We start from the raw sequence: 17,914 nt of genomic DNA, 5'->3' as shown, positions 1-17,914 counted from the left end.
ATCCACATAATAATTCACATTTCCTGTTGCTGCAGGATCCTTTTCCTGCTGTAGCACACTGGCTCAAATTAAGATCCTACATCTGTACTGCCCTACCAAGCAAAAAGGCAGTAACTGCTCATAGCATAAAATTATTTTATTTACCTTAGTTTCACAGTAACTTTACGCAATTACTGCTAGCATAACCCAAATGTTCTCCAGAACACAATACAATAGAGGCAGGATACTTGTCCACATGATTAAGCATGCATTTCATGTAGCAAAAATTACATTTACTAATTTTCGACCAAATGAGCAGTTACTGCCTTTTTGCTTGGTAGGTCAGTGTAGTAGTGTGCTGTGGACCACCGTCTCACACACAAGACACCAGATAGCCAATGCAAGGCCTCCTTACACGAGCCAACCTCATCCCTGGCAACGTGTCCCGCGCGCTCATTGGTAGAAAGTTGCAGTGGAAATAAAACTTTGGGACATTTCACACGAGCCGTTCGCGTGCAGACTCCTCTATAAATACGACCCGGGGTGAAAGTAACGGTGTTGACTTGTTATCAACACCGCACTGATAGGACTTTACCTCAGATACAGCCACATTATAATAAACGCCTAGAACGAACTGCGTTGGTCAGAAAAAGTGCATGACCGGTGTTTGAATATTACTCAATAGGCTGGACTTTATTAAACAATAGTGGGACATTAAAAAGGATTTGCTTAAATTGGCTGGACGATTGTGGGATATTAAAACTTGAAGATGCCAGCTGATATTTTGGAGAAAACATCCCCATCCTCTGTCGCAGCCACTCCGTCGAGGGTCAGTGGAACTCCGGATAAACCAAGGACTGCCTCAGAGCACAGAAAGGTACACAAATACACCGAAAGAAAACGATTGCTTTTTTATATGTCAATTGTTTTGTTTTTCATTGTTAACATGTTTTGTGTTGTGTTTTAAGTCCTCAAAGCCAATTATGGAGAAGAGAAGACGTGCGCGAATCAATGACAGCCTTGGTCAGCTAAAGACCCTCATCTTGGATGCACTAAAAAAAGATGTACGTTTTTTTTTTACATGGCAATTACCATATTCCATGTAGACATTTATGTCAACGACATGTGCTTATATCGTTATGGACTGGAAAGAAACTCAAATAGATTATTAATCATGTGTCATTTTCTTCTTGATGTCTATTTAGAGCTCGAGACATTCGAAGCTCGAGAAGGCGGACATCCTTGAGATGACTGTGAAGCACCTTAGGAATATGCAGCGTCTCCAAATGACTGGTAGGTTTTTTTTATCTCTAATTGATTAGTCATTCTAGACTTGCATAAATATAATCTGGCTGTGCCCATTTGGCACGCACCGCAGTTCCCACGGTCGTATATTTACCCAAGTTTACCAAAGCTATTGATAGACCTACTTAGTATTATATAATTCGATTGTAATGATTTTCTATACAATATATCCTCAAATATATGTTTTTGACTTTACAGCAGCTATAAGCAGGGATCCATCAGTCTTTGGCAAGTACAGAGCGGGATTCAGCGAATGCATGAGTGAAGTCACCCGTTTTATGTCCACGTGTGGAGGGGTGAACACGGAGATCAGGTCTCGACTTCTCAGCCACTTAGCCGGCTGTGTGTCACAGATAAACACCGTAAACTTCTCAACTCAATGCCAGATCCCCACCTACCCTCCGCATCCATTGCTTGCCCAAGCCATTGCGCAAATCCCAAGTGCATCTCCTCAGTTAAATGGAATAATGCCTTACAAAAGTGGCTCGCCTATCAACCTCACATCAGAAATGGCTAAATTATACAGTGGACTTCAGATTGTGCCGGCGGCGACAGATGGACAATTCGCTATTCTGATTCCAAGCGTGGCTCTTACGCATACGAGTGCGCCAAACGCGATACATGGCAATCCAGCACTTGCGGTGCCTATGTCACTTGTTGCGCCTCCCGTCACCGCAGACTCCGTGTGGAGACCATGGTAGGGTCACTGCGTGCATTAAGGACTTTTACGCACGATGACGCATTTTTTTTTTTTTTTACGGGAAGTATTCCGTCAGATATGACTTTTTAAAAATATTTTCGTATAGGCTGTTCAAAGCAAGACTCAAAAGTGACGTTTACACACATGTTGTTATTCTTTGATGGAGGATACAGTTCACCGGTTCCATTATTATTCTTTTATATTTGTATGTCAGTGATGTCATGAATATGTGTTATTGTTGTGATGCTAAATGGAAAATCAATAGATTCTTTAAATGAAATTGAAATGTTTAACACCTCCAACTGGTCATATCTTACTTACGTTACATTAAAAAAATTTTTTGTCTATCCTTGCCCTAGTGATGTGCTGTGATTGATGACCCCATCAAGGCTTATTTAAACCACATAATGACATTCGGATCTCGAGCTATGCATCGAGCACAGGAAAGCTCCCAACTACTGTCAAGCAAACTCCTCAAGTACTTCCATATCTGAACATCTACCTTCCCATCCAGCATCACCTCTGAGTTATCATTGATCGATGAAGGAGCATGCAGGAATTCTAACTCTGATTTAAGATTCAAGCAATACAGGCTACACCAAACCCATGGACATGTTCTAGGGCTTTAACTTTACATTTACACAAGCAGCCCAATTCTGATCTTTTGCCCAATAACGCTGCCTCTCTCCACCACCAAAGTGTTATCTTCCCATCTGAATCCTATTTAGCCCCCCGGCTGGGAATAAATAGCTCCCAGATGAGGTAAGGAACCCGAGAGATCGGGTTCCTTCAGCCAACAGACAGATGACCAGGTTAGGGGCGGGGGGAGGCGGGAAGCCCGTTTGACACGCGCAGGGCTGCCTGCCGGCGAGGAAATGCGGACACACAGGAAAGGGGCTGAACATGGGGAGAGAGGGATTAAGGGTGGAGAGAGTGGAGATGGCCAGACAAAATGCTCTTAGCTTGTTAGTGACACCCTCCATGCGTGCTGTTTCTCCAGGTAGAGGTTACCAGTGGGCACAGATCTAACATCCGAGCGAGGGGATATACGAATGCGAAAGTAGCGCCAATCTACTGTGTACTACTTTAAATTCACGAGGTTTGGGTGATAAATTATGTGCTCTTCATTCTTTAGCATTTTTTTTTGTTAAAACACTAGGTATGATTTTAAATTGGAATGAGTGATGAGAATATATTGTAATGAAACAGCAGGGAGCAGGTCTCGCGCCCGAGATCCGGCGCGCTATCGACTGCCGCAAAAGCACGCTCGTGCGGCAGAGTCGATTTCCGCGCTTATAAACCAAGGGTCGTTACACTATATAAAATAAGTAGAGGTATGAAGGTTTTGCTCCCCAAGGTATCACACAATGTTCCTGCTCAAATCATTATTGACACTTGTGACTGGGAGTCAAGCTTGCCATTCAAGCTTAAGGGATACTCCTCCACAAAATCACAATACATTTTGAAAGTAACTGGATGGTGCAAATCAGACTTGTAGCTAAAGTATTCAATGTGGCCTAAACCCCTGTTTGATTTACACACCGGAAGTGCATGTTTGGGCATAGGATCTTGACGGCTTTCGTTTAGTGACAGGCTGGGGAATAGCGCTGCTGTCCATTTAGCGGCCTGTCAGCCAGCTAATGGAGTGACTAGCCTAGTGTGTGTCCAGGGTTGAGTGCTCCCACAGTGGGCCATGAGAAGAGCTTGACCAGGGGTCACAGGTGCCTGTCACTCTGCCTCACAGGACTGGAATAGCCGTTTGTGGCATGACAATGACCATAGGATTTGGCAGGACAGCACAAACAGATTTGGGACCAGCAAGGACTGGACAGCTTCAATAGAGCATGCAGACCGATCCAAAATAATAATTTAAAAAACAGTTTCACTATAGGACACCCTTTTAAAAACAGGAAGAAGGTAAAGCTGGCATAAAATGAGAGAATAATTGATCTAACCTCTAATTCTGCATTTTACCTCCATGGGCGCAGACACCAGTGCATAGTGTTTGAAGTGATACAGTGCAATTGGGCATCTTTTTCACACTTTTAGAATATAACCCCTAGACCAGGCAAGTTACATAACTACGTCCTATCATACAAGTTATTTTCATTATCAAACAACTTTTAAATGTTTAATTGCCCATACACCTCTTCTGAGGACAAAAGTAACTTTGCGATGTTTTTGTTTTCACAGCTTTTTTTGTTACATATATATTTTACACACATTTTACATACATGGTACTTTTATACACCACATTTACATAAAAAATATATTGTTTTTTATATATACACATTACATTTGGATAGATAATAATGTATACCGGAGATGTCTGAGTACTATCTATAGTGTTTTCAGTAATAACTATTACCAATCATGAGCTTTTTAATCCCACCCCTCAGCTACTTTCAGCCATCCCGCCTATTGCCGTAGACCACCCTTTTTTGATTATCAAACAGCTTTCTAAATCAGCATATTTTCAACATGGAAACACAGCAAATTTCCTCTCTATTCCCATTTAGTTTGTCAGTCGAAACCCACTCTCGCACACAATGCAGTCAATTAAGTAGTCTCTGTTTTTCCCAAACCCACCACCCTGGCAATGTGTATGAGCCCTAAAAGCGAAATTGAGCCTCCCTTATCAGGACCGGACCATTGAGAAAGGGCCCCACAATACAAAAACAAAGGCGGGCCCCCAGTGGCTCAATGGCCCCTCTCTTTGTAGCTCTCTCACTCTTCATAGAGGGCCCTGCTCTTGTTTATCCAGAAGGAGATTTAATGGTCCGCAGGAGGGAGGACCATGCTGTCACTTTCACCAATGCTGAGACTGGAGGCTCATTGTTGAGTATCTCCTAAAGCTCCTGTAAGACCCCGTTGAGGCTAGGCTACTCTCTTCAGAGACAAGAGAGGTCCGCTACTGAAGCTCCTAAAAGTTTGAGTTTCATCTAGCCTATCGCCTGCTCCTCTCTAAAAAGCCGTTCCACGGGCCACCTGAAGTATAACGGATGCATTTAGAGTGGTGTTGGGTGGAGGCCGGCCTTGTATTCAACAACAGCTGATGGTCTCTCTGTATCGACACTGTTTACCGGTGTTAGCTAAGACACTCGCCCCTCTCATTCTTCTAATTTCTCCTCCTTCCTGCCCCCTTTTTTCTTCTATTCTAGGCCTTCCCTTACGCCCCCTCGGTTTGATGCCCATTTTTCTCACCCCTACCGCCTCAAAAGGAAGGATGACAAGCATTAAGTTAGCTCAAGCTGGCCCCTCAGTGTGATCATTGATTGATGAGCCATTGGTCACAAAGACAGTGACACGGTGAGAGGAACCCTGCTATAGGAAATCTTCCTGACATGTACCGGAAACATCCACTGTGACCGCCTCCATGTTGAATTGGCCTGTATTGTTCTTGGGGGCAGTAACAAATGTTTTCCAAGGGTGAACTCTGTGAGCAAATAGTTCACATCCGATGGCTATGCTAAACAAGCGCATAGATTATGCACTTGACATCAGTAGTGAATGAATTCAGATATGTGTGAACTAGAGAATGGCCCCTTATCACTCATCCTATTCTCTTCCCACTGGGTAAAAACTGGTCGAATCAATGTCGTTTCCTTGTAATTTCAACCCAAGAATTCGATGCGGTGACGTTGACTCAATGTGGAAAACTGATTACATTTTCAAAAAGTAATCAATGTAACAAGGGCATTTCGTCTCTTTTTCACCCAACCTTTTAAATTAGATCTGATGATACGTTTATTTAATTTTTTAAATTCCAATCAGATTAGTTTAAATCTTGTTTTGATGTTTTTTATGTTTTTTATTATGTTGGTGTGCTGTCCCCTTTTTCTCCACACATAGTGTTGTGTGGTCCTTCCAAACAACTCAACTGTAGTTTCATCTGTCCACAGAATATTTTTCCAATAGCGCTGTGGAACATCCAGGTGCACTTTTTCAAACTTCAGATGTGCAGCAATATTTTTTGGGGGGGGGACAGCAGTGGCTTCTTCCATGGAGTCCTCGCATGAATACCATTCTTATTTAGTGTTTTACGTATCGTAGACTCGACAACAGAGATGTTAGCATGCTCCAGAGATTTCTGTAAGTCTTTAGCTGACACTCTAGGATTCTTCTTAACCTCATTGAGCATTCTGCGCTGTGCTCTTGCAGTCATCTTTGCAGGACGGCCACTCCTAGGGAGAGTAGCAACCGTGCTGAACTTTCTCCATTCATAGACAATTTGTCTTACTGTGGACTGATGAACATCAAGGCTTTTAGAGATGCTTTTGTAACCTTTTCCAGTTTTATGCAAGTCAACAATTCTTAATCTTAGGTTTTCTGAGATCTATTTTGTTCAAGGCATGGTGCACATCAGGCAATGCTTCTTGTGAATAGGAAACTCACATTTTGTGTGTGTTTTTATAGGCAAGGCTGCTGTAACCAACATCTCCAATCTCATCTCATTGATTGGACTCCAGGTTAGCTGACTCCTGACGACAATGAGCTTTTGGAGAAGTCATTAGCCTAGGGGGTTCACATGCTTTTTCCAACCTACACTGTGAATGTTTAAATTCTGTATTCAATATAGACAAGAAAAATACAATCATTTGTGCATTATTACTTTAAACATACTATGTTTGTCTATTGTTGTGACTTAGATGAATATCAGATCAAATTGATGACCAATTCATGCAGAAATCCAGGTAATTCCAAAGGGTTCACACACTTTTTCTTGCCACTGTATACACGCATAAAGTGTCTCAGACTAATGAGTGCTGATCTAAGATCATGTCCCCCTTGGCTATATTATTTTATTCGTCATTATCTAAAAGTCAAAACTGATCTTAGATCAGCACTACTACTCAAATTGTGAAGGTCCTGAGACATGTTTCTTAGTTTTTAGACATGGCTTTTGGATTGAGCCAAGTAGCAACATGACAACCTGATATCGCAATGATTGCATTTTTCACCATAGATACGACTACTGATGTCAGATATTTAAATCAAGGACATGACTACTGTACTACATCACCTGCTACCAGATCTTCAAAGCTGTTGACGTTGGTGTCTGCAGGTCTTGTTACCCCCTTCTGTTCCTGCCACACTTGGCTCTCTGCCCACATGGGGTTACGACCAGCACCATAAAGATGAACGTTCACTGCAGGTGTCCCTTTAAAGTGAGATCGCCCCATAACTGGGGGTTGGTTCAGTTACAGCCTTGACCTTTTGAGCTGATTGGGTGGATGCGATTAGAAACTGAATAACCATGTGTGAGGCATATGGGGGTGATCATTGAGAGGGCTTGCTAAAGTTTTATAGGGATTTTAGGGATGTGTGTGTGTGTGTGTGTGTTGGGGGGTTGGTGGAGAGGTTCACACGGACTTGTGGATGCCTGACCTAAAATATTGCAGGCCTGTTGCACCCCTCCGCCTCCCCTGGACATTGAGGGAAGCCCTGCCTATGCCTTCAGATCCCTCCTGGACTCCCGATGTCGTGGGGGTCGGCTTCAGTACCTAGTGGACTGGGAGGGGTACGGCCCAGAGGAGCGGCGTTGGGTTCTGGTGGACGACATTCTAGATCCCAACATCAACCAAGATTTCCACCCCTCGCCGTCCGGACCGGCCCACTCCTTGCCCTTGGAGCCATCCCCGAGCAAGGTCCCGTGACTGGAGCCACGCATTGGGGTGCTGTCACACCTACTCCCACTCCAGCACTCGACGTCGCCAGTCTACTAACCACCAGTCATGGCAACCCTCATTAGGCACACCTGCATCTGGACTTCGTCACTACCCCGATTACTTCCCCTTTATCTAGCACTCCCTAGCATCACTTCCCAGGCAGTATTGGATTAGTTTTATGTCCAGACGCTTCTCTAGTTTTTGTAACGCTCCATGTTCGTTATTATTAAACTCACCATCTACACCTGCTTCCTAACTCCCTGCGTCTACTTTACAACTGAGGCATTTGTGAAAATTCTATAGCAATATAGAGGGAAAACGGTCTTGCATTTGGACAATTGTTAGACTGCAGTAAATAAAACAGAATAAAACATCTGTCTTGTCCTGGTCCAGATTCTACACAGACCGGTGCGCAATAGCCAATCAGAGCTACAGTTGGCCTTTATACAAACACTTTGAACTGGACTGTGTGTTCACAGGCTGTTGAAACAGCGCAACTTTAGACCTGAATGGATTTCTGTAAATACCAAGGGAATCCTCTTAGATTTGTGAACATTACAGTCCAATTGATCTAACAACAATTAAAAGGTTGAACTCAAATCTAACGAAGGAACATTATATAAACCCTCTCAAACCTTTTCAGCTAGTTGCCGTCAAAAATTCACTGATAGACAATGAGGAATTGTAACCTCCTCATCCTTCTACAGCTTGCCTGCAAATGCATGCTTGTCCAAGCCAAGCACCCAAGCTAACTGGCTAAAGTTGGCTAGTTTGCTAGCAAGCTACTTCCAGACACAAATGAGAGAACACCTCACTCTTACCATTTTACTTGCGGTAGCAAAACTGGTTAGGCTGTTTACACGTTATCTAGAGCATTCTTGACGAAATATGACTTTTCCCCCCCTACGTTTACTGACACCTGTCATATTCAGTGGGTGTTACGCGTTCATCAATTAATCAAGTTGTTCTGCGATCTGGCACTCAGACGAGAGTGCTCTGAAATTGGAGTAGATAGCCAGAGTGAATTTGCGAATGCAAGAGATATGTTAACTGGGTAAGTCGTTCAAGTTGTTGCTCGCTAACCAAATGACACCTGCATCTCCAGCTGTGTGTAGCCACCAAAAAACTAAGAGAGGAAAAAGTCAGTCAGTCACCCACCCCTCCAATGACATGACATGACATCCTCCTAGCAGCTAGCTATCTAGCTAACGTTACGTTCCCGTGTTTTTAGCTTGCTACATAAATAGATACGCTAGCCTACTAGCTATGTTATGAATGACTTGGGATCATTGCCCTTGCTAGTTTGATTGTATTGACATTCCCAGCCTTAGTTACATTTTTATTTTTTTGTTCAGAATATTGAGTCATTGAAACTTAAACAGTGCATCCCAAATAGAGGAAGCAAACAATGTACCAGGCCAGCTGTGATGTACAACCTGATAGTAATATTTTTGGGACTACCAAGAAATGTATTGGTGAATTATATGAATCATGCATTGAACTGCATCCATCTACTCTGCCAACAATGCCTTCGTGTACGTCACTTGAACGTTGAGTCAAATAGAACCTATTTTTAAAACCTCTTATGAAGTTGGTTTTGTAGCATAAACTGGGAATTTGATATTTTTAAACAATATTATGATTGTCTGTTTGTTTCATATCTGCAAAGTACTCAAAACGTTGTCAGTTCCACTTTAAACTTTAGGTCACTAACTACTTTGTGTGCTAAATGTAAAATGTTTTTTTGCAATGGGAAGTAATGGTTGTACATTTTGATTGGGAAATCCTTAATGGTTGTGTTTTTGTATTCTTATGACTGGGACATACTGGCTTATTATTTCAGAGTTTATGGACTGCTTATCCTTTAACATCATGCTGTGTGTGACTGCTGTCTTTCCATCGGCACTATACAGTGGTTAAGTGGTGCCTGGAAAAGGTGGTGTAGCTTAATTTGGTTAAAAAGTTCCCAAACACCCCCCCCCCCCCAGCGAAGTAAAGGTACCCTGTCAGGGCCTGGCTCCCCAGTGAGTGGGACTGTGTCCACCCAGGCACCATCCATGTATACGTACGTCTCTGATGCAAACAGCTCAGGATGACAATTCTGCACTACAAATAGCCTACTAACCAACGGACTGAACTTTTTCAATACCCGGTTTGCATACTCATTGTTGCCTTAGTTAGCATTTACTGGTAAATATCATCCTACCCTACCGGCTACCAATGTCATTCTTCTGTGAGCTTCTCCATGCCAAAACCGATTGAGAGCTGCACACGCTTGCTGTCTGCAGATGATATTCCCCTGAAACTACGCTATGTGCGCGGGTGCATGTGAATATATTTCACAGGCTTTGCAATTTTAAAGGCTACTTTGTGCATGATTTCTCTATTGTACTACATAATTGATAAGTCGCATACCTCCACTACTGTAAAGCTCGTCGTTGGGAGAGAGAGAGGAGGACCAAGGTGCAGCGTGGTAAGTAATTCAAAAAAACAAATACTTGCACAAAATACTTGCACAAAAACAACAAAACACGAGAACGAAACGAAAACAGCCCTGAACGGTGAAATACAAACAGAGAACAGAAAATAAACACCCACACAACACAGGTGGATAAAGGCTACCTATGTATGATTCTCAATCAGAGACAACTAACGACACCTGCCTCTGATTGAGAACCATACCAGGCCAAACACAAAAACACAACATTGAAAACGGAACATAGACAACCCACCCAACTCACGCCCTGACCAAACAAAGACATAACAAAGGAACTAAGGTCCGAACGTGACAACTACACTACTTTGATACACAAAAAGTGCACTCACCTACATGAGTGTGCCGGTATTACACACACGGAAGGCCCCCCTCGCAAACATGTCTATAATAGATATAAAGACTGTTAAGATATTAATGTTTCAAGAAAGGAGTGGATATATCTGGCCTGGCAGTTGTATTAGCTGACTGAATGAAAGCTGATAATTATTCTTTTTTTTACTCTGCTGGTCTCTGCTGGTCTCAAGAAGAAATGACGAGTCCTCACTCTCCCGAGACACCAGTCGTGGATAAAATCACTGTAGAAGCTGAGCCATATTACAACCTATGTGTGGTGATAATTGCATTGTTTGCTCTATAACCTATATACAGTACATTGCATTCGGAAAGTATTCAGACCCCTTGACTATTTCCACATTTTGTAATGTTACAGCCTTATTCTAAAATCGATTAAATTGTTTTTTTCCCCCCTCATCAATCTACACACAGTACCCCATAATGACAAATCAAAAATGGAAATATCACATTTACATAAGTATTCAGACCCTTTACTCAGTACTTTGTTGAAGCACCTTTGGCAGTGATTACAGCCTCGAGTCTTCATGGGTATGATGCTACAATCTTGGCACGCCTGTATTTGGTGAGTTTCTCCCATTCTTCGCTGCAGAGCCTCTCAAGCTCTGTCAGGTTAGAGGGATGCATCGCTGCACAGCTATTTTCAGGTTCTTCCAGAGATGTTTGATCGGGTTCAAGTCTGGGCTCTAGATCGGCCACTCAAGGACATTCAGAGACTTGTCCGGAGGCCACTGCTGCGTTGTCTTGGCTGTGTGCTTAGGGTTGTTGTCCTGTTCGAAGGTGAACCTTCGCCCCCAGTCTGAGGTCCTGAGCGCTCTGGAGCAGGTTTTCATCAAGGGTCTCTCTGTACTTTGCTCCATTCATCTTTCCCTCGACCCTGATTAGTCTCCCAGTGCCTTCCACATCATGTCCAATCAATTTAATTTACCACAGGTGGACTCCAATCATGTTGTAGAAGCATCTCAAGGATGATCAATGGAAACAGGATGTACCTGAGCTACATTTCCAGCCTCATAGCAAAGGGTCTGAATAGTTATGTAAAGAAGGTATCTGTTTTATATTTTTAATACATTTGCAAAAATGTGTAAAAAACCATTTCCGCTCTGTCATTATGGGTTATTGTGTGTAGATTGAGGAATGAATTACATATATTTTTCTAAAATCAATTTTAGAATAAGGCTGTAACTTAATAAAATGTGAAAAAAAGTGAAGGGGTCTGAATGCACTGTAGGCCTAAAGGCTGAGACAACAAGAAGACACAGTGGCAGAATAAATTCAACAAATCACAAAACCACAAAACCAGATAGCAACCCCTACACAGTGAAATCCACAAAGCATATTGCGTGTATAGTAATAGAAACCTACAGCATTGTCAAGCAAGTTAATATTTCAGACATTTTCGGAACACTAAACACCTATTGATTTTGAACCACAGAGTGTTACCGCAGGTCTCAAAGAAAACAGGAGCTGCCTCCACCATTTTAACTTCAGCATCATCAAATCCCCTCTGCTTAGTCTAATACAGTGACAACTGAAAGATACCAAAATCTATTTAGTCCAGTCAATGTAAGCCAAATATGATGTGGCTGTCTGTGGTTCTGATTTCTGTTTGTGTCTGTGTGTGCGTGCGTGTTCATGCAGGTAGAAAAACATGTTGACTCACCCTACTTGTAGAGAAACGTCAATACCATCCTCCTTTCTTTCATGTTGACGAAACAGGCATCACTCTGTCATACAGTACACACTTATTTTTTGTTGTCCTAGGCTACCTGGCTAAAATGCTTACTCGCTAACCTAACTTCCATTAATGGGCAATGTTAGCTAGTTGACATTAGCCTTCTACATCTAGCTACATATATCTAGCTACTTCCATCTTCTCAGGCCAGGAGCACAACAATGTATGAATTGATGGTTGGCTCAAAATTGCCGTTAGAATCATTGGCCAGTACGTAGAATTAAGTCAAATCAAATCAAATTGTATTTGTCACCGGTGTAGACCTTACCGTGAAATGCTTACTTACAAGCCCCAAACAAACAATGCAGTTCAAATAGAGTTAAGAATATTTACCGGTACCGAATCAATGTGTGGGGCTACATGTTAATGGAGGTCATTTGTACATGTAGGTATGAGTAAAATGACTATGCATAGATAATAAACAGCGAGTAGCAGCAGTGTAAAAATAAAGGGGCGAGGGTCAATGTAATAGTCCGATGGCCATTTGATTAATTGTTCAGCAGTCTTATGTCTTGGGGGTAGAAGCTGTTCAGGAGCCTTTTGGACCTAGACTCGGCGCTCCGGTACCACTTGCCATGCGGTAGCAGAGAGAACTGTCTATGACTTGGGTGACTGGAGTCTTTGACAATTTTTGGGTCCTTCCTCTGACACCACCTAGTACATAGGTCCTGGATGGCAGGAAGCTTGGCCCTAGTGATATACTGGGCTGTGCGCACTACCCTCTGTAGCGCCTTACGGTCAGATGCCGAGCAGTTAGCATACCAGGCGGTGATGCAACTGGTCAGGATGCTCTCGATGGTGCAGCTGCAGAACCTTTAGAGGATCTGGGAACCCATGCCAAACCACCAGTCCAAATCCCTATCCCCATCCATGGCTAATTTAGGAAAGGGATGATTTTAGCTAGCTGGCTAGCTAGCCACCGGATGACAACAACACAACGAGATGCAACAATTCAAGTTTTTCTATCAATGATTTGATAGGAGTGACGCCAAATCCAAGCTGGCTTCCCTTAACACTTTTTTTAGGTGAACCAGTTGAGTTCAACGCTGATTGGAAAATTTGTAATACTTTTTTTTCGTCCTGGGAGACCAGATGCTCGCTGGCTTCCCTTGCCTTCAATGCTACGGGCGGCAACAATGTCGTACTCGTTTGGACTAGACAGCATCAGATAGATGGCCTTACACGTAGAGAGACAGAGGGGTGCTGTTTCACTCGCTCGGATGCTTTCTCCTGTGAGATACATTCAGCCTCTTACGAACTGAAGGAAAATTATGAAACACAGATAGACAAATGATACATCATTTAAAACATATATACATACATTTTTAGGTCAGTTTTTGGGGAAGTCTGGCTTCCCTTAGAATCCATGAATACACGCCAGTGCAAGACACTCGATATGTGGCCTCGAGACCGGGCTCGACACCAAGACCGGTGTCGAGTATTACAACACTGCGTTTTGGTGTTATAAAGGATGTCTTTCTCCACAACTCTTCATTAGAATCTCCATTGACTTGGCTATCTACAAACTATAATTGAAAACAAAACTGCATTGAAATGGGGACTCCATTGAGAGACAACGAAGCATGGGTGGTGTGCATATTAACAGCACTCCATCTGGAGGGCCCCAAGTGTCTCAAACAAAACCAGGACCTCTGTTATAAGAGCAGGTCCCTCTGTCCAGGGCTGCAGATGTATTCTTCCCCAATCATTTTAATTTGACGTTAAGAAGCTTAAATTCTCTTGTTATCCTCCCGTAGAGGAGACTAGACGAAGAGCAGTGCAGCAATGAGATGAGAGATTACCATTTGGGCCTGCTCTCCTCATCCACTTGACACCAGGTCAGCTGTTCCTAAGTTGGTCAGTGACACTCGTTGGCCCCTCCCTTGGTGGTCTGGGTGAATATTGACACTTGTTTACTAGCATGGAGGGTAATATGTCCCGTTTGTTTAGGGGATATGGCTCACTGCATCATGGTGCACTGGTCTATAGCCACCTATGGCATAATGCCACTCAATGCACAGTGCTGGCTCTCGATCTGACATTTACAGAATCTGTCTACAACTGACTTTTGTGAGTGAGATAACGAGGGTACACATTTTGGATTTTTAAAAACTGCCTGCCTTACAAAAAAAAAAAGTGAACTGTATTCTAGGCCTATTGTCTTTTACAAGAGTGAATGGATGCATGTCCTAGTTGAATAAATTAAGTTTCATCTCTATGATGTCATGACTTGGACCTTTGAAAATTACACTCATAACAAAAGCAATAGCTATAGACTATAACTGCCCCAGTTTTGTATCGGCTGAAATCCTCTTGACCACAAATGACAGCCAAACCCATATCCTCTCTTCTCTCTCTCTCTCTCCCTCTCCTCAGGCTGTAGATCTCAGATGACCTCTCCCCTTTGTCCTCGGAAGCCTGGTCTGCCCTCACAGCCACTCCCCTCTCCTCGGCTGTCCTAAACTCTGTGGGAAACCTCCCAGCGCATTGTGTCGTCTGGACATTGTGTGTCCTTTAAGATAATGCCCCGACCTCAAGATCCCACTTCCCTTCCATACAATCCCCACCCTCCCAGCTGAAGAAGTGCTGTGTGAAGTATGGTGCCCAGCACTAACTGGCATATAAGTGGGGGACTGGGGAGAGCCAGAGAGATCCTGGCTGTGGGGTTAAAAAGGTGCTTTCCAACCAGCCTCGCAGGACAGCAGCACAGCCTCCAACTCCCTGCTCCTGTAAATCTGGAACATCACAAATTCCGATTCCCCTGCTTTTCTAGTTAGAACTTCATGAATAATTGGACGGTGACAGAGAAGTCCTGGTCTGGCTGCTTGACCTCTCCCCAGGACTTCAGTCATTACAGCTGGTGATTGGGTCCGTTAGCCAGCTTGTGTTGTATGTGTGTAATGAGCCCAATTTAGAGTCTGATTGATTTATGAAGCGTTTGTATTTCCCCAGGTATATTCAAGAGATAAAGCATGAAAGATATAAATAATTGTCAATGTAAGTGTAAATAAAAATGGTCAAATCTTTGGTTGGTTTAATTTGTTTCCCCATCTGAAAATAGCAGGAGCAAACTTTATGAGTAGCTGACTGACAAGACAAGTTTCAATTCAAATCTAGCTTCTGTTCAGTCAACAAAATTGTGTGGGGGGGGGGGACGACTTAATATTACGATGGTGTTCCTAATGTTTAGTATACTCAGTGTCTTTCTTTCCCCACTTCAATTCATTTTTACTACCTTAGTTTTGTTGGTCAAGTGAGGATTACTCATTTTCATGCCAACCCTGCCAGCTTTGGAGGCCATCACTTTGTCATTTGAATTGTGATGTCATTCAGCTCAGACCAAGGACCCAATCAACCCGATGACCCCTGACCCTTATAAAGTGTGGGGGTTAGAGAGCTTTATTCAAGGTGTTGCCATCCGTGTGCCCCACCCCTTCTTCCTCGTCTCTTTCCTTTCTCTCCCCTGTCCTATCATCCTTTTCTGTGTGCAGGGGCAGTGAGGTGTGAAGACAAGTCTCCGTGGACAACTTGTTTGTCTCTATCATCTTTTAAACCCCAGAATAAAAAGAGAGGCTCCCATAAAGTGATGTTCTATCTCCATGGGGGATTCTTTGTAAGCACCTGCGCCAATGCTTGTGTTTGTTGGATTTGTGCTCCACACAATTTGGTCTTCTCCATTTTCACTCTGACATGTTTGATCTTCTGCTGGGTCTATCTTATGTTTACATTGATTTAAAACATTTTAATTTAAAAAATTTTTTTTTAAAAACTGATCGTTTATAGATCAGGAAAATAACCTTCCATTAATTGATCTAATCCCGGAGTTATTTATATTTTGTTCCAAATGTATAACTGCTTATCCTTAATCGACGGGGTATATTACCGTCGTTTTACACTATTAGCACTCAAGGGCTCAAAAAGGTGTATTTTTCAAATATACTGAAAGTGTGACAATACAGAGGCGGATGCAAGATGCAAGCAACGATGGTTTAATGAATACAGTTTACAGCAGCAACAGGACAGACAGACTGTACTCAGACGGAATCCGACCCAGGGACTAGGGCGCATCTTCCGATGATAGCGTGCTGAGAAATCCAGGGGAGTGTGTCCGGATGGGTAGGAAGGAGCACAGCAGATAATCCACACAAGGGCGGCGAGAGATGAGCACGGACACACGACACAACCTCAGGGAAGTAACAGCGATCTGACAACAAGAAACACTGGTTACAGAACATATAAAGGGAAGATAAGTGGTTCCAGCTGGCGCAGACAATCAGGCCGAGATTGGGAACCACGCCCACACAAACGAGAGAGAGAGAGTGGATTCATGAACCGTGACAGAAAGGTCATACTGAAATGTCTACCAACCAGTTGGGATTATGTGACAACAATCCATATGAAATGTGTCAACTCACTCATTGATTACTTTAAAAATTGAGAGAGAAGTGTACTGCTTTATTTGGATTGTGCTTCACAGGATTGATAACGTTTAATTGGCCATGCACAAACGGACTAAATCAGCTACCCAACAACGACTAGGTTTATTGCTGGGGTGGCTGAAAGCGGCAAGTGAATTTTCTGTTGCATGTCAGAGTTAAAGACTCCTTCTGAACTAGTGTGTTGATGTTGGAGAATCTACAGAAGGAGGTGGGACCAAAAAAAAGGTGAATAAAATCACAAAATGGCCAGTGAAGTCAATGGAGAACTAGAGTCGTCTGCTGGCAACGGTATACATTGCAGCATATGTATATCTGTTATGGTACTGGACTCATGACATGGTCTCTAGAACTCTAGGGATGAACTTTGAACCTCACAAGAAACAGTTCATCCATCTCTCTTATCTCTCAGAATGAGCGGGAAATACAGTCAGTACCTCAAAATTAAATGACATTCATGGGGAATTCACTTTTGTCTCAGGTACAGTATATTGGCAAATACAATATTGTGCGTATGACAAAACTCTATGATGTACGTGTGCATAAACAAAGTCTGAACTCCGCATAGAGTTCTTGCAAAGCTTCCGTCCAGGCGCTGAGGAACTCCATTTCACACAGTTAGGGCTCTATGTTCAATCAGATCCGCTTGAAGCCGACATCCTCATAGTGGTTGTTTTGGCGGTGTCAGAGGTGTAACTGCGTTAGAGCTGTCGAATCCATAAGCGGCACCTGGCATATACCTAAAGCTTACGTTGCCATTGGCTGCATGAAGCCGCAATAAGATAAATCCCATGCAGCCTGGTTTACAAGTTCGAACACTGGAATGTGAGCTGTACTCGACACCTCAATTAGGCTCATTATTTCGTTTAAATTGTTTTCAATTTGAGTGTCATGATTTGTACATAGCCTACACCATTTCATTATGAACTTTTAATGGGAGTTGGACAGGTGTGGCTTCATGACAATGATCAAGAGCAGCTGCTCATCCATTTTTACAGATACAACACAGTTACACCTCCCGACACCGCCATGTTGTCGTTGATGACCTGGACAGTACACTCGCTAGGGTTTGACCTCTCCGTCCTTCAAGCCTTAGAAGGCGGTGGCATTGGTCCTAGAGGGAGAAATTACTTGGACACACCAGCTGGTCCCTCTCTACTGAGACCAGACCCTGTCCTCTCAAAGGCCCAGGGTTCGTACATTACACGTTACTTCGGTCCTCCATCAAGTGACCTTGCCCCT

The 17,914-nt window shown here is 43.1% G+C and overlaps 1 protein-coding gene across 5 annotated transcripts; it reads left to right on the top strand.

Annotated features, from left to right (window-relative positions):
• Positions 1–497: 497 nt before the first annotated feature.
• LOC118402362 (transcription factor HES-1-B-like) lies at positions 498–15,195 on the top strand. 5 transcript variants are annotated; one of them, XM_035800515.2, is made up of 4 exons: positions 498–856; positions 948–1,043; positions 1,185–1,272; positions 14,613–15,195. In XM_035800515.2, the coding sequence occupies exons 1-4, from the start codon at positions 749–751 to the stop codon at positions 14,696–14,698; spliced, it is 378 nt and encodes a 125-aa protein (XP_035656408.1). In that variant the 5' UTR covers positions 498–748; the 3' UTR covers positions 14,699–15,195. The 5 variants fall into 5 exon arrangements, with proteins under 5 accessions (XP_035656408.1, XP_035656409.1, XP_035656407.1 ...); XM_035800516.1 differs by lacking the exon at positions 14,613–15,195 and adding an exon at positions 7,446–7,901; XM_035800514.2 differs by lacking the exon at positions 14,613–15,195 and adding an exon at positions 5,146–7,901.
• Positions 15,196–17,914: the final 2,719 nt, after the last annotated feature.

The sequence above is a fragment of the Oncorhynchus keta genome, chromosome 23, assembly GCF_023373465.1.
Source record: "Oncorhynchus keta strain PuntledgeMale-10-30-2019 chromosome 23, Oket_V2, whole genome shotgun sequence".
NCBI classification, from domain to species: Eukaryota; Metazoa; Chordata; class Actinopteri; order Salmoniformes; family Salmonidae; genus Oncorhynchus; species Oncorhynchus keta.
This window is presented reverse-complemented; position numbering and strand designations above follow the sequence as displayed.

What these genes read in the sequence shown, in the direction of transcription:
- LOC118402362 (XM_035800513.2), top strand. Translation starts at nt 749, where the DNA reads ATGCCAGCTGATATTTTGGAGAAAACATCCCCATCCTCTGTCGCAGCC. An exon ending in CTGCCTCAGAGCACAGAAAG is followed by an intron (nt 857 to 947) that starts GTACACAAATAC and finishes TTGTGTTTTAAG; the next exon opens with TCCTCAAAGCCAATTATGGA. An exon ending in GCAGCGTCTCCAAATGACTG is followed by an intron (nt 1,273 to 1,482) that starts GTAGGTTTTTTT and finishes TTGACTTTACAG; the next exon opens with CAGCTATAAGCAGGGATCCA.